General features: G+C 40.4%; 1 protein-coding gene across 2 annotated transcripts in view; it reads right to left on the bottom strand.

Annotated features, from left to right (window-relative positions):
- Nucleotides 1–15,120, bottom strand: part of nfat5b (nuclear factor of activated T cells 5b) — a 32,383-nt gene extending 17,263 nt beyond the window's left edge. For both annotated transcript variants that reach the window (XM_070984677.1, XM_070984758.1), the window contains exon 1: nucleotides 14,785–15,120. In XM_070984677.1, the coding sequence (XP_070840778.1) occupies nucleotides 14,785–14,857 (73 nt within the window). In that variant the 5' untranslated portion in view covers nucleotides 14,858–15,120. The remainder of the gene's footprint in view (nucleotides 1–14,784) is intronic.
- Nucleotides 15,121–15,656: the final 536 nt, after the last annotated feature.

Here is a 15,656-nt window from a genome sequence, read left to right as displayed (position 1 = left end):
TTCATCTGTCATTCATTGCTGCTGCATTGTTTAGACATGAGCTGTGAACCTTTATCAAACAGTTACTGGTCATCAGCTGCTAAAGTCATCAACATTTGCCGTAAGATTGCGTCACCATCATAGTCACAACTTAGACTCACACTGAAATCAGGTTATCTGAGGGGAGCAGAGAGGGTCTCATATCACTTTACTGTGGGTCACCACAGACACTGAAGGCTGATGGCAGAAAGCCGTGATTTCAGTAATAATTAAAGCTCTCCAAAGCTGAAGTGTTTAATCTACAGTTCTTATTTTACATAAACAAACAGGCAAATTGCCTCGTAAAATACTATCAGCTACAAGTGGAATACAGGTCACACAACTTTCATTTTGACTGCCTGAGTCTGTCACCAATACATCCAGTGATTACACCAGACATGATGACTCAAATACGTTGGGAAAAAAAAGCTTGACAGTGGTTACTACAGCCTACTGAACAACAGCAGCCATTGTAAGGGGAGGTATTATCATTGCATTTTAACAGTTATTGCATTCAGGAAGGATGACACCATTGGCGCATTCGAAAAAATGTTCGCCTGATGAAGAAACATGGGAATTACCGCACTAGAGTACGGCACGATCGACAGCAACAGCTAGCTACACCCGAAAACAGGTCAGAAGATGGAGGGGAGAAGAAGTTTTAACCAGGAATTGAGATTGACTTTTTTCAGACTTAAATGAGCTTGCATGACAACAGATTGACCCGGAGGTATTTTTACCACAAACATCTTTCTAGCCTTAACCACCTTGTACTGAGCGGTTATCTGACAAAAACACTCAATCACCGTGAACAAAAGGAAAGAAAAATACACAGATAAAATACTGCTGATAATTACAATTTATATTCCCTGACCTGCATTTTCATTTGATATGAACCTTTGTTGTGTAGCTATCAGCGCAGAGAAGCACCAAAGGAAAAATATATTTTAGACTGAAAGCAAATAAGGAGTTCAAGTTTGGCAGAAACTGTAAATGTTTTGTATTAAAACCAGTTTGTTCATGCTGCAGCAGCTGCAGTGAAGAATGTGTGGCTACTGCTTTTAATTACATCAATCCCAAATAAAAAGACAAAGTAGTTGTTTTCACTTTTGCCAGAAATGTAAACATTTTCTTTTTTTGGCCATTACTGTCAGCAATCCCACTAATCTGTGAGTTCTGACAGATTTTATTTATTCTGCACAGTCATTTGACAAAGTGAAGGTCAGCCAGGCTTTAGACAGACCAAGTCATTTGTCACCCCAGGCTCTGAGTTTGTGGCATGTAGCTCTTTCAGTCCAGCTAATCCTGAAGCGATCAGGACTTCCAGGCATCAGTTTACATGCTTTCAACAAACAACCACCACTATCCTCACTTTACAAAAGAGCCCACTGAGGCTCCTGTGAGGGCCAAATGCTCCAGCTTACAGAGACAGCAGTGCAACTGAGTCAGTGTTACTGTGTGTCATTTGGGAGAAAATGAAACTGGGAAAAATAGTCCAAATCTGGCTCCACAACACATCTACCTTTGGCTCTGTGTTTACCAGAGGACTTGACAATGAGCTGAACATGAAAGCGTGACTTTAGAAAGCAGTGGAATTCAAACTATTTACAGAGAACATAACACACACACAAGCTCTCTCTCTCTCTCTCTCTCTCTCTCTCTCTCTCTCTCTCTCTCTCTCTCTCTCTCTCTCTCTCTCTCTCTCTCTCTCTCTCTCACACACACACACACACACACACACACACACACACACACGAACACTCTGCAAAAAATGCCATGCTTACACACAGGTACTGGAACGTGCACAAACGTACACAGCACTTCCACTAAAATCAAGCCTCAGGTGATGCCGTGTTTTTTCGGAATCAGAGGTGACACACACAAACGCACACACATACAGCCAGACACAGTCACACCCATACACACACACACACACACACACACACACACACACACACACACACACACACACACACACACACACACACACACACACACACACACACTAACAGCCTACAGTATAACAGAACTGTTCAACAAAACGTTTGGTGTACCAACACAGGAATTTCTGTCCGGCTCACAGGAAAACCGTGTTGAGGCAACAGGAAGAGCCTTTGGCAACAACACACGCATACACTACACAGCGTGACATCACCAAGCTGCAATGCTAACCGCATTTAATCTAAACCTGGAAGGCAATCATAGCAAAACTGAAGGTTTTGTTTTCTGAAGCTACAACCAGTAGCCAGTTAGTTTAGCTTAGCACAAAGACTGGTAACAAAGGGAAAGAGCTAACATGCCCCCGTCCAAATGAAATAAACCAACCTCCTATCATAACCACCACCCCCTCAAAAAATCATTGATTAAGGTGTTATAACTTGTTTGTTAGCGCCATATAAAAAAGCCAATTTGCCATTTTCCGGGTTATGTGCAAAACTATTTCTTAGCTCTGACCAGTCGTGAGGCAACCAGCTGAGCCAAGAAACAGTCAGGCTCAGCCTTTACAGTCTTGTTGTGTTAATGTTCGCACTCTTACAAACTCTTCTAACTAAAACTTTCCAACTTGTAGATTTATCAGTTCATAGCAATGTGTGTCTAGTAAAACATAGCAGGAAGCTTCGTGGTGGTGATGCTTAAGTCATGTGACTGTGGTGTAGTTCATTTATAACATTAGCTTGTTCCTTCTTGCTTCTTGCGATTGCATTTACGCTTCAAAAATCATAACATTTGTGAAGACTTGTGGACTACTAGCCACAGAGTTTAGTTTCTGCAATAATCCAAAATCCAATTAAAAAATGCAACTGGCTTTTTGTAAAGGGAACGAAGGCGTTGCCAAACTCCAGGCTGGCCAACACAAATGTGTTATCTCTGCAGTGAGCTTTAGAGGTGCTAGTAGGCAGATTTTGCCTGAGAGAGCCAGGCTAGCTGCTTCTCCTTGTTTCCAGTCTTTGTGCTGAGCTAAGTGGTACCGTTACATTTACTGTACAGAAATATCAGGATGCCCTGCGATCGACTGGCGACCGGTCCAGGGTGTACCCTGCCTCTCGCCTGTTGACAGCTGGGATAGGCTCCAGCCCCCCCCCACGCAACCCCGAAAGGGATATGCGGTATAGAAAATGGATGGATGGATGGATGAAATATCAGGATATCATCTTCTCATCTAACTTATTACCAGAAAGTGAATGAGCATATTTTTTCCAAAATGTCAAAAGTTTCTTTAAAAACACGGCCAGGTATTATGGAATGTAAGAAGCTGAAAAATGCTAATGATTACTGAAGGACAACAAATTCACGGCTGATTATGTGTCAGTGTTACAGAAATGAGGAACTGGGACAGTGTTCACACAATAAAGGATACAATACAATGATAATCTTAGAGCAGATGATCGAGATAAAGGCTCAAAGACTGCAGTCCGTCTTCATTCGCACAGTGCGTCTACAACCACAGTCAGCTTGCATTAAAAATAGCTTGTGGCACAGAGGTCTACACTTGCAAACCTCGCTGACTGGTTTCTGATGGAAGCTGTTTATTAGCCGTTTACTCTATTGGTAAGAAAGCGGGACTAAACAGATAAAATAGCTGGCTTTGGGTCAACATTCAGAGTCTACTGAAAAGGTCTGCTGGAGTCTGGAGGCACTCAGAAATTCACAATGGTAAGAGTATAAAATGTAGGAACGGAAACCTAATGCCAAAAGTTTGGTAAACTGAGAAGCCATTTCAAAACAATCACAGCCTTAAACAAAAAAGCAGCAGGATCTGCAGGTCGGCTCAGGCCTGGCAAAACCGGCTCCTTTAGAGCTTACACATACTGTACAGTCTGTCTGTCCCCATTTACTAAGTTAGATTTCTTTAAGACTCTCTGTTTTCCAGATTTATGACAACGTGTCCCTCAAGCTCACCTTCGAGAGCTAGACTGAGCCGACTCCTTCAGATATTAATTACTTAAGAAGATTTGGTGTTAAGTCTAATAAAGGACTTGGAATGTCTACTGATTAGTCAGGCAAAACCATAGCAGCCTGGGAAAAAGGTGGTCAATGATCAGCAAACACCTCCACCACAGAATGAATAAAGGCATTATTGGACTGTTTCACAGGAAATGAAAATGAGGAGGAACCCATTTTGGAGTCCTGTTGTAGTCTTTCGTCTGCTCAAGGAAAAATGTACAGTCTATCATACAGCTCCTATTGGAGAAACTTTCTATTGCTAAAAACACCGATGATGCAAAAGTAATTTAAAGAGCGGCTAGTGTGTAAGGTGTGCATGATGCCAAAGTAAAAATGTCCCCCCAATAATCCTTCAATAAATCAAATGCTCACTACTCTGTCCCACGTGCTAAAACAGGGTTTATGTCACATTGAGAAAATAAAATCAAGCATGAGGAGAAAAAAAGTCAGATTTCTACTGGAGCAGGTTGTGGCTTGCTGAGACAGTGAGAGAAGAACATTGTAATTTCTGCTGATGACGTCTTATTCAACTCAGCAAAAAAACTTCCTCTTTGCCAAACTCTGATACATGAAGGAGTGGCAACAGAGACAGACCATGAGAAAACACCACTTAGTCCAAATAATGGCCTTAACACCAATACAAAGACTTGTACAATGCTACAGCTTCTGACTCCAATGAGGGCAAGAAAGCAACTAAGTACCACTGGCAACCAAAATGGAAAGACGACGGGACAATAACCTCCATAAATGCACTGTATGTAAAGTTAAGCGGGAGGAACCCTGTTCACCTTGACTTGCCTCGACTTGTCCTAAGGCAAGAGATCTCACTGTGCGTGGGGGCAGAAGCTGCCGTGACCTCTGTTTTTAAATCAAACTATGGAAGAGCAACTTTACACAAGGTTACAGCCACTGAACCTTTCAAGGCTTTATAAAGATATATATGTATATATATATACACACACACACACATATATATATGTATATAAAAGCTTGTGACTAGCTGTCATGCTCTATATTTTAGGCAAGGATTTACATATTGTGACAGACTTCAATGTGAAAACCAACTTTTAATCAGATTTCATAATTAATTAATCTTCATCTATCTGGTTTCCAAGCATGAAATACCTATAATCTTATTACACTCTTGTTTTCAACGTCAGAATTCAGCAGAGGGAAAATGTCTGCTTTATGCTACCACTGGGGGTGCCAAAGTCAGAAATGTATATATCTAATATATCCATCTAACAACAAATGTCACAAACATAGATGATGCTGGTTGATGTTTTTGCTCAGTGTATGTTTAGAAGATGGAGAACATTGAAACATGAAGTATGAGTTCTAGAAATATCTCATTAACCTCTGCCTAAATAAAACGTCTGTGTGTGGGTACATGAGACAGCTGGTCAGTGCCCCCTTCAATTCCACCATTCTTTTCTAAAGAATACAGTACCATCCTAAAAACGGTTATCACCTTGCAAGCTAACAAAGAACAGACATTGGTGCAACTTCTGCTTTCATGCGTCATGGTCTCTCCTGGCCTGAGCCCTACCCGCCATCTCTCTTCGTATCCAAACCCTTTACTGTCACTCGAATTAAGACAGTTAGAAAGAATACCAACAATGACAGGAAGCAGGGGAAAAACGGCCCTCTATTCATTCCAACCCTGCCAGTCTGCCAAGGAAGGAGCAGATGACTCAGAAAAAATAAATGAAAACACAGGATATTAAGATACCACAAACGTTAGGCTGAAGGATGAATTGTTTGACTAAAGCATTCCTAAAGGCCATGAAATACCTCCCTCTGTGAGCCTCTATGAGGAGACTTTGTGATGTGACAGGTTAAACAGTATAAAAGGCAATCATGATAGTCTCATCGCCTACAGAAAACCAACACTGCTCAAACATCTGGATCAGCTACACAGGGTCTCAAAATATCAATGGCAGGAGGGGAATAAAAAACACCAGAGGCTGTGTAGTGGGGTGGGATCTTAACTAGTCCAAGATTCTGTACCTATTCTGAAATTGACCTGAGGGAAACTTTCCCAAACCCAAAGTGCAGAAATGAATGAAAAAAAGGACACCTCAACCTAAAGAGACGTAAGGAGAATTAGATCCTATCAGCAGCTGTGGTCATAGAGGGTAGAAATGCAAACCTTTAGAGCTGCAGCTATTAATCGGCTAATGAATTAGTTTGACTGACTTAAGGACTTAAGGAACTATTTTTGTAATTGCTTAATGGTCCAAGTCATTTTTCAAATGTGAAAAGTTTCTGCTTTTCTTTGCCTTGCATTTAGTAAATTGAATATATTTAGGGTTTCTTTAGACAATTCAAATAGCAACAAGTCCTCCAAATTCAACGAAAAACGTGTTTGTCTGGACAACACATAAGAAACGTTTTCATCGAATTGTCAAGCGAATCTGAAGTAAACTTTGGAAACAATGCACGAAAGGGAAAGGGTGGCAGTAATGCCTATGTTACACTTTCTTGTAATAAACAGAGTTGAAGAACAAAGCCAGTTGTTTGCCAACCACCAATAAACCTTGAACAATGAGAAGAAGAAGAAGAAGAAGAAGAAGAAGAAGAAGAAGAAGAAGAAGAAGAAGAAACAAAGCAAGTAGCATTGACCACATAAGAGAAAAATGAAGATGAAACATATCACACTAACACATTTTTGCAAAAATGTGCCAAAGTGATACTTTAAAATGATTTTAAATATGTTGGTGGACACATGGCCGTAGAGCTGATCTAACTATACATTCCAAAGCCGTCATCGATCACTGTGACAAAAAAAATCTGTTTAACGATGTGACAACGCCACGGTTCAGGTTCGGTTACGTACAGGCACAAAAACGACTTGGTCGGGAAACATCATGGTTTGTGTTAAAATGACTACCCCATTAAGGTTTAGAGAGACCTTTTGTCGTCATGGTTACAACAATAAACATGTGGTTCAGGTTATGGGAAAGCAAATACAAACACAAAAAACAAAACAACATTGACTGCTGGCTGGGAATGGGAAACGAGCAGTGGTCTCCTGTGTCAAGGTCTGATGTTTTATTGACCCATCCGTCTATGAAATGCGTCACTGTAACTGCAACAGCGTAATCACTTCAGGGCGCCGTTGAAAAAACGACTCTGTAAGATGATACATGAGCTCGTTACCGCTGGCCATTAAGAGACTAATTCACATTACTGACAAGACGCAGGAGTAGTTTGAAGTAGACAGAGTACAGAACAGCTGCTGCAGAAAAAAGGGGGCGATGAAGGAGGGGAGAGTCAAGAGCACGGGTGTCAAAGGTCAACTAGTTTCAATTCGAAGCAGCAGGATTATTTCAATCAAACAATACACGACTACAACATTCAGCTTTCCAACACACCGCAGAGTTGAATCAACAGCTCTCTGGCACAGTCTCAACAAAAACTGAATATGATAAGCTTCACAAAGGGAGGGTTTATTGTACGGCTGCTATATTGGATTACATGAATTTGATGCTCTGGTTTCTGGTCTTCGGTTTAAGCACCACACTGTAAGAATGAAGCAACGCTTGAGGTGGTAAAAGAAGTGGTGTGTGAAAAACGTTGTTATTTGACTGTAGTGTAAATAGAAGCCACCTACTTGTTTTAACGTGTTTTCACACCACGTCATTCTTTGGTTTGTACAGATATTGATCTATGGATCTTGTATACTTCTATATTTTTATTTTGACCTCTTTATGCCACTGTGCTTGCTTTTTTGTAACTTGCTGGCTGTACTAAATTTCCCCATTGTGGGATCACTAAAGTCCTATTTTATCTTATCTTATATAACATTATTCATGTTACAGCCAGAGCTTCCTGTAGGCACACATGGCTTCACACATATGCATAGGATGTGACGTAGAAAAATATTTATTTTGCTGTAAAGAATTCAAATAAATGGCAGTTCGATAGGTCACACTTTACATGCCACCTTTCTCTCCCTCCATTTGAGCCAGGAAATACCCTGGCAGCGATGTGCACAGCCTAGTTATGAGCTGCTGACATCTTAACTGCTGCTTCGAATATGCCAATGGAAAGACTCCTGCCAGCCAAGATTCACCACACTTAATATTTAATGTCTTAGTTCAGAATCATCTTGCTCTGGAGAGAAACACAAGGGGTGGATGTTAGATCTCACAGGTGCTTTGGGCTTTTCACAGGGGGGTGTGAGACATCATCCACAAGATGATTGGAGGCAAAAGCATCAGGCATCACGGCCTCCAGTTCTCCTCCTTTAGACTTGGAAGAAACTGTGTCAACACTAAACCAGCTAAATCTGAAAATGCATATTTTCTCCTCCACTTTGGCCTGTGAGCACAACATCATTTACAAGTTAATTAACAGCAATCCTATGCTGGACTATAAATCACTTCTTATGCTGGAGACACTACAGAGGAAACACTTTGACGCAGAAATCCAGCTTTTCACACACAAATGAAACAAAAACAACACAAAATGCTGTTTCAAAACACACAGCATCTTGTTCCACTTACTCAGGTTGGGGATTGAATTCAGTACTTTTCAGGGTACCGACCAAATGCTATCAATGCTACTGAGCATCGATTCATGTTAAATCCATGTACCAAATGTCAGTACCTGTTGGATAGCCTGAAAGCCCAATTCCCCACATCAGCTAACGGTAGCACGCCTGCAGCCAGTGACGACGAAGGTGAACCGTCTATCTACAACAAAGCCTTCAGTGAGGCATCATGACTTCAGGTGATTAATTAGCTAGCTTCGTTGATGTTAGCTTAGTATTTTTACTAGCGTTAGCCGACACTCAGCCACTGGCTGCATCTGGTATTTCTTACCAGCATGTTTTTAATACACTAAAACAGTGTGTGACATTTTTTAGTATGCCTGAAACCTTTAGTGTGAAACCAAAAGTATGTGAATGGCATACGGTTTATGGGGAAATATTACAGTATGCAAGTACTGCAGGAGTGGTGACAACAACAACAACAACAACAACAACAACAACAACAAGTTCCAGGTGGCAGTACCGGTATCACTTCAAATGTGAATGGTACCTAAACCTATTTTGTACATCACTGTAGCTTTTCTTAGTGAGGTCCTGCTCCAAGCCAACATTTACACCGAACATAAACTCAAACTAAACATTCAAGGGCTAATAGGTGTTTGTGGTTGCTTCAGGGTAGAAAAAGATCTGCTTTCATTTCATAAACACAACTTACCTGTTAACCTAAAATAGGCCAAGGAAACAAAGGTCTGCTGCACTTCTCACAAAACGACTGTCCGACAGGGTGGAAAAACTAGGCAACATACCTGTAGTATTTTAAAGGTTTTATGGGTTTGCTGATAACTCCACTGCAGATCATAAAGTCTATTAAAGTGCCCTGTATAGTACAAACCAAACTGTCAGAAAATGTACAGATTTTATGCTCCAAAGATGTTTTGTCTCTCGTGGTAAAGATATCACATCCGCAAGTGTTGACACAATGAAGTACTGATATCACTAAAACAAGTATCACTGTAGTAAACCAAGGATATTAAGTAACAAATAGCAAATTTGGCATTGAGATAAAATACTCTAAAATATGTACAGTACATCTTTTTTATATTTTGTATATTATTTTCTGTATTTCAGTAATAATTTTCTGATATTTTACGGATATTTTGTTAGATATTTTACTCATATTTCTATTGAATTTTTACTAACAATTTTTTATATTTTAGGGGGGTATTTTACTATTTCTGGGGGAATATTTTACTGATATTTTTCAGATACTTTCCGAATATTTTCTGGATTTTGTTTGGGATAGTTTAGCAATCTTATCTTAACTTTTGTGTGCAAAGCAAAATATCTTTTGAGGGTAAGACTAGTAAAACAACACATGGGAGGCTGAGGATTGAATCTAGGTTCGACATAAAGGTGGCAAACTGTGTCAGAAACCAATTTTAAATGGCAAAGAAAAAAAAATATAACATAAAATGAACACTTCAGTATCAGATTGAGGTTAAACCACTTATACATTGATTTGTCGTGGCCAAAACAAAGTCACAAGTGTGCAGTAAATACCAGAGGTGGTGATATTTTGACCTGGGCCTGATTAGTCTTTTAACTGAGGTTTGGTTAGTGTTAATGATTAATCAAAGAGATTTAGAAGAAGTTAAGGACATGTGAATACTTTGCATCATTACATTTGTTTTTGTCAAGACACACGCGCACACACGCGCGGGCACAAACACACACACACAGTGAATATGAGATACATTTATATTCAGTCTCACTGTTCAGACTTTACATTTGACTGATTAACAACAAATTATAATTTTAACACACGAGCTGTCACTTGCTCATAAACAACTTCCTGCTGGATTTAACTAAAAAATAGATTAAAATCAATATTGCATCATGATGTGTTAGAGGAGTGCAAACACATGCTGAGGTTAGCACAACACACTGTGAGAGTCAGTCACACTATGGCGAACAAGAATGAATCGTCAGAGCTGGAAAACCTGCCTGCATCCTTTAAATCAGTTGTTTGGGAACAATATGGGTTCTCGGGCAGCTGCAACAGCAATGGAGAAAGAGAACCGTGAATAAGACAAGGACGGTGCGTCAGAATATGATGAACGCATTTTTCTGCCTGCTGTACCAAACTTACAACATGAAACAGACCTCCGTGTGCTGTCACACCCCCATCAAAGAACCCCATAAGAAGTGAGATTGCTACCAGTATCTGCATTCACAGTAGTAGATTCTCAGACAGATAGCATCTGAGCAATTTAACCATTTTTTATGGGACTCCTACTGGTGTGTCATCCTGGGTTGGTTGGCTGAGAGTGTATTATGCAAACTTAGCATTTTAACATGGGAAAACAGAGCCTCTTCACAATACGATTTCAAAAGAGGAAACACACAACTAAAGAAAAACCAATACAATGTCAAGTACGGTCATGTGGGTTTTCTGTTGTGACACCTGGCAAATAACCGAGCAAAACTACTCCAGCTGAACTGCCTGAAGTATGCAGAACAGGTTGGGGTTGAGGTTTAACACATGAAGACAGCACAGAGAATGTTTTGGATGCCTACAAAAGCCCAAACATCTCTTCCTTGTGGTGTTTACAATAACGGCAACTTCACAAGATGGCTGAGTCATGAGCGAATTATGTCAAGGGTCGACATATCAATGTGTATGATAGAAAAGACACTAACTTAATTGCATATTTATGAACACTGAAATATACTTTCTCTTATTTATTTTTCAGATCTAAGGTGTTTTTTCTTTCATCATCAGATATCTACAAGATTTCAAGGCAATCAAGTTTTTTTAAGCGCATGCTGCCAAGTTTGCTTAACACAGCAGAGTCAATATTAATAGAGTGCTATTTAAGCTGAGGTTTACACACAGAGCGGCCAGAGAGTTAATGATCCACTAGGCTTTGGTGGGTGTCAATATGAAAAAAACAAAACAAAACTATGCCAAGATCTGCGGTCTTACAATTGTTAACTGGGTTTGATAGAATTTATGGGAAAGCCATAATTCTTCACCTTTGATGTTAAACTGTTGCAAAGACCTTTTATGACATCCAATGACCTGCAGTCATTTAGTCTGACTAGCATTCCTGTCCTGAGCACCATTGCTACACTGTGCCGTTTTTCCTGGGTATTCCCTGGACTGTTCGCAAGCTAAATATATGTATTCCTTGTGGTGGTTTAGTGGTCCAAAGTAGCTTTATGAAAAACAACTAGGCAGCAATAAAAAGGCAGAAATAATAGAATTCAACAAAGCCGCTGCAATCCACTTTACATTATGTCTATAATAGAGAATAATTCCTTTTCATCCAGGTGTGAGGGATGACTTGTCAATACTGAGGATTTGAGGAATTAAATGATGAATGGGATTTTTCTTTCCAACCAAAAGGGTAATCCTTCAGACAACTGGGGGGGAGCCGGCCTCGCCGGCAAGATGCAAAAGCTAACTTCACCTGTCACACACAGCCAAGTTACTATGCTGACACAAATACACAATAGTGTGATTAGTAAGCAAACAAGCTGGGCTAAAGAGCGAGTTACAATAGGTCGAGGTCTCAACGGAGTTTCAGATGACTGATAGGGTGCACAGGAAATTAAAGTCTACAAATAAGAGGCTTTCTGAGAAGTCAAAACTGAAACTGAATGAATCAATAAATCAACAAAAACAGCCTTAGAAAAATAAATAGTGTTATCTTAGTGTTATCTCTATTGAGGGTCAGTACTAGAGTTGGGCGGTATCCAAATTTTGATACCATCAAACCTTCCCCACATTTTCCCGGGGTATACGGTATTACCGTGACTAATTAAAAATCACTTTGCAGGGCAGCGTGACATGCGCGCAGTTCAGACGGTCAATGTTCATGCTAAGAAGCACCAATCCTAACTTGTAGCATACCAGAATGACGGGGAGAAACTCAGCTAAAAGCCTCTACCAAGCATTGTCACTCAAACGAAATATAATTCATACCTCAAGAAATTCAATGCACATGTAACAAAAACACGAAAAAAGCGCACGTCAACAGTACCGCATCTGCTGATTTCACCACAAACCACAAGCAGAGAGTCTGATGATCACGAAGATGTCTGCCTCCTCACTGTGCGACAAAAACTCGGTGAGCTAGCAGCCAAAGAGTAGCAGAAAAAAACTTTGCTAAATCATAAAGTATGTTTTACCTTTGCTGTTTTGTGGTCAAAAGTTATATTCCATCTGGAAAAAATGCTGCTAAGGTCTCCTCCTATGACTCTGTGTTACTTTGAGATCAATAACCTATGCAATAACCTATCTCTGGGCTTACTTCCTTCTGGATCGTGATTGGTGTTTTAAGGTGAATTTGGGCGGGTCGCTGAGCTATTGACCAGCGTAACCATGAGGTTAGTTTCACCGCTCCGTCTCATGAATGAGCAGAGCGCTCACAGAGGACTCTGCTGAGCAGCCCGAAGTGTTATTTTACTGTTTTACTGTCCTTTTATGAACGCTAAGAACAATAACAAGCAGAAAAAAGGCTGAAAAAGGTTCAGGTTCATTTTTTAGCATATACTTTTGCACAGTCACCTTTTTCTCGAGTAAAAATTCAACCAGATACATACAATTATGTTGGACACCTATAGACCTATATGCACAGCTTTTTTTTGTTGTTGTTGTTAATGATGGTAATGAAACTGATACCGTTGCTATTTTTAAGATACTGCGGGATACCTTATTACCGGATTACCGCCCAACCCTACTCAGTACATTTTAAATATTTTAATCAGTCATTCTGGATTTTTTAATAGTTGTTTTTAATATTGTGGAGTAAAAATCAGAGGGAAAAATCATCCAGGTCAGATACCAAACAGACACTGAGAGTCTAGATATAACCTGATAGAAAATGTGGGGTTTTTTGTCATCGTTTTTGTTTGTTTGTTTTTTGGTGTGTCATTTGAGTGAGCAGACCCTTACAAAGAAACTGTTTATCTGGGTACTTGTGTGTGCACTCGTGCTGCTTAGTTACTGCAGCCCTTTGTAGTGGGAGTAATTAAGCAATTCAGTAGTTCTAAAGGCCAATCCAAAGAACAGCCTGGCATTTTATGAAATATGCCGCTGACTTACCCTGAGATAAGTGACAGAATCAATTAACAATTTCGTCTCTGTACAACCAGGACAAAGGTAAGGATGAGAGCGACTTGCTGAGGGGCCTTGTAGTGCTACTTTGTGAATTACAACAGCTGGGTAATCATGACCTCACTGTCAGGACTTCTGTGGTCATTGTCAGGAAAGTGGGGCTGAACGATAAATGGGATGGCCGACAATAGCTTGTTGCAGATGCATCAGTATCAGTACATATTGCATATTGGTTAATGAATAACAAAGAACTGGCATATGTTGATGCTAAAGATATGTTTACACAGCACTGTGGAAAGTAATAGAGGTTAAACTAATTTTAAACCTGTAATATCTTCCTGCTACACACTGTATCTTGCTCTGTGGTAAATATATTAAGGATATCTGTAGGTACACCATTACCTGATTTATTTTTAAATCTCAAGCATTTATATCAGGGTCAAAAACACCAGTCGATATGCATGACAGATGTACTGACTACCAAGCTTGACACTGTGTTTAAAAACATATCCAACTGAAGCCAATCTCCACATACGGAAGCGGAAACTATTTATCAATACAGCAGTACACATGGTTGTTTTCGTCAGACTTCCACCTGCTCTCCTGAGTTCAGTTCAGGTGTTCTACCTGAGGGCCACCTGAGGATCACATGCTGATTTGACACAGTTTATGTAGATGGGCTCACTAGCGCCACTCTCAGGAGCAGTGGGTGCATGTGTGGAGCCTCAGGGGGGCGGGGGGCCACTGATGGCCGATTCAAACAACCCACAGAAAACAGACAGCCCTGCTTTTTAGCTGGCGGGGGGAAAGTAAACTGGTCTGACCGGTGCGCATACAGCTGCTGAGGGCTCGAGTTTGAGAAACAGTAAGAACTGCTTCACCTTGCTCCAGGAAACAAAAGCAAGAGTGAAAGCTGAAGGACACCAGGGGGACGTATGCACAGAGATTCACAGCTTCACTCCACACTCCTGTTATCAGCGGACATGTGACATGAGGCAGCTCAAACGTACATGACACTGAAGGGGCTGAACGCGACCACATGAAACTCCAAACACAGGGAGGTGGGTAAGTTACACACACACACACACACACACACACACACACACACACACACACACACACGCATTCACAAAGTTCAATAACAGAGCAGAAACTTCAACATGAGCGACAAAGAGAACAAAAATTCAGGGGCTGTTATTACCTTTTGAGTATAAGGATCTGGGAGAATTCAGGTCGAGGTCCCCGCTGAAAAGGGAGATAAAGTCAGAGGGCATCGCAATGCCTCAGACTGAGAAACCGGACACCCTCACTCAGATACAGCGTGACGTCGCTGGACGATGTTATTTTCTCTCTGAGTGTCAGAAAAGCGTAAAAGTCGTTTTGAGACAACTGTCGGTACGAAGTTGACCCTGTCTTCACAGCTGCTTCACCGTCTCCGCCGTCACTTCGTTGGTGAGTCCCCCCTCGGTCCGCCTACGACACATGTTGATGCCAGCAGACGACTCGAGCTGCTCACACGGTGAGCCACGCCCACACCGATGACGCAAGACGTACGACGACGTCCGCATTTTTTATGAGTATTTTTGACCGCACAGTGATGAACTGTTCATTGTCTTTTCTGCTCATTGTTTATGTGATAAATATTATTTGTTTACTTTAAATATACTACAGTGACATTTACTTGCACAATAATTCACATTGTGACTGGCTGCTGAGAGATATTTATATATTTGTGGAAGGAAAAATATGTGATTATGAGATAGAGTTTGTGATGTTGCATATGAATACTCTTATGATTATGTATTACTGTATTACAGTGTTGTGTTTTTTTAAGTTTTGTGGACGACATTGTATTGAATATTTTTGTTTGAAATGTTCTATATTAAGTTTTTTTTTTACTATAAGTATTATCACAATGTATACATACTGTAATGTATGACCAATACATTGTTCTCTGCAGCTGGCATTTGTTGTCATTTGACCTTTACATTTAAGTTATCAATATCTCTTTCTGTAACAGGTCATGTACTTCCATATTATAAATGTGCACAGAGCACCTGCACCCTACAGTTA

Source organism: Chaetodon trifascialis, chromosome 1 (assembly GCF_039877785.1).
Source record: "Chaetodon trifascialis isolate fChaTrf1 chromosome 1, fChaTrf1.hap1, whole genome shotgun sequence".
In the NCBI taxonomy this organism is placed as follows: domain Eukaryota; kingdom Metazoa; phylum Chordata; class Actinopteri; order Chaetodontiformes; family Chaetodontidae; genus Chaetodon; species Chaetodon trifascialis.
This window is presented reverse-complemented; position numbering and strand designations above follow the sequence as displayed.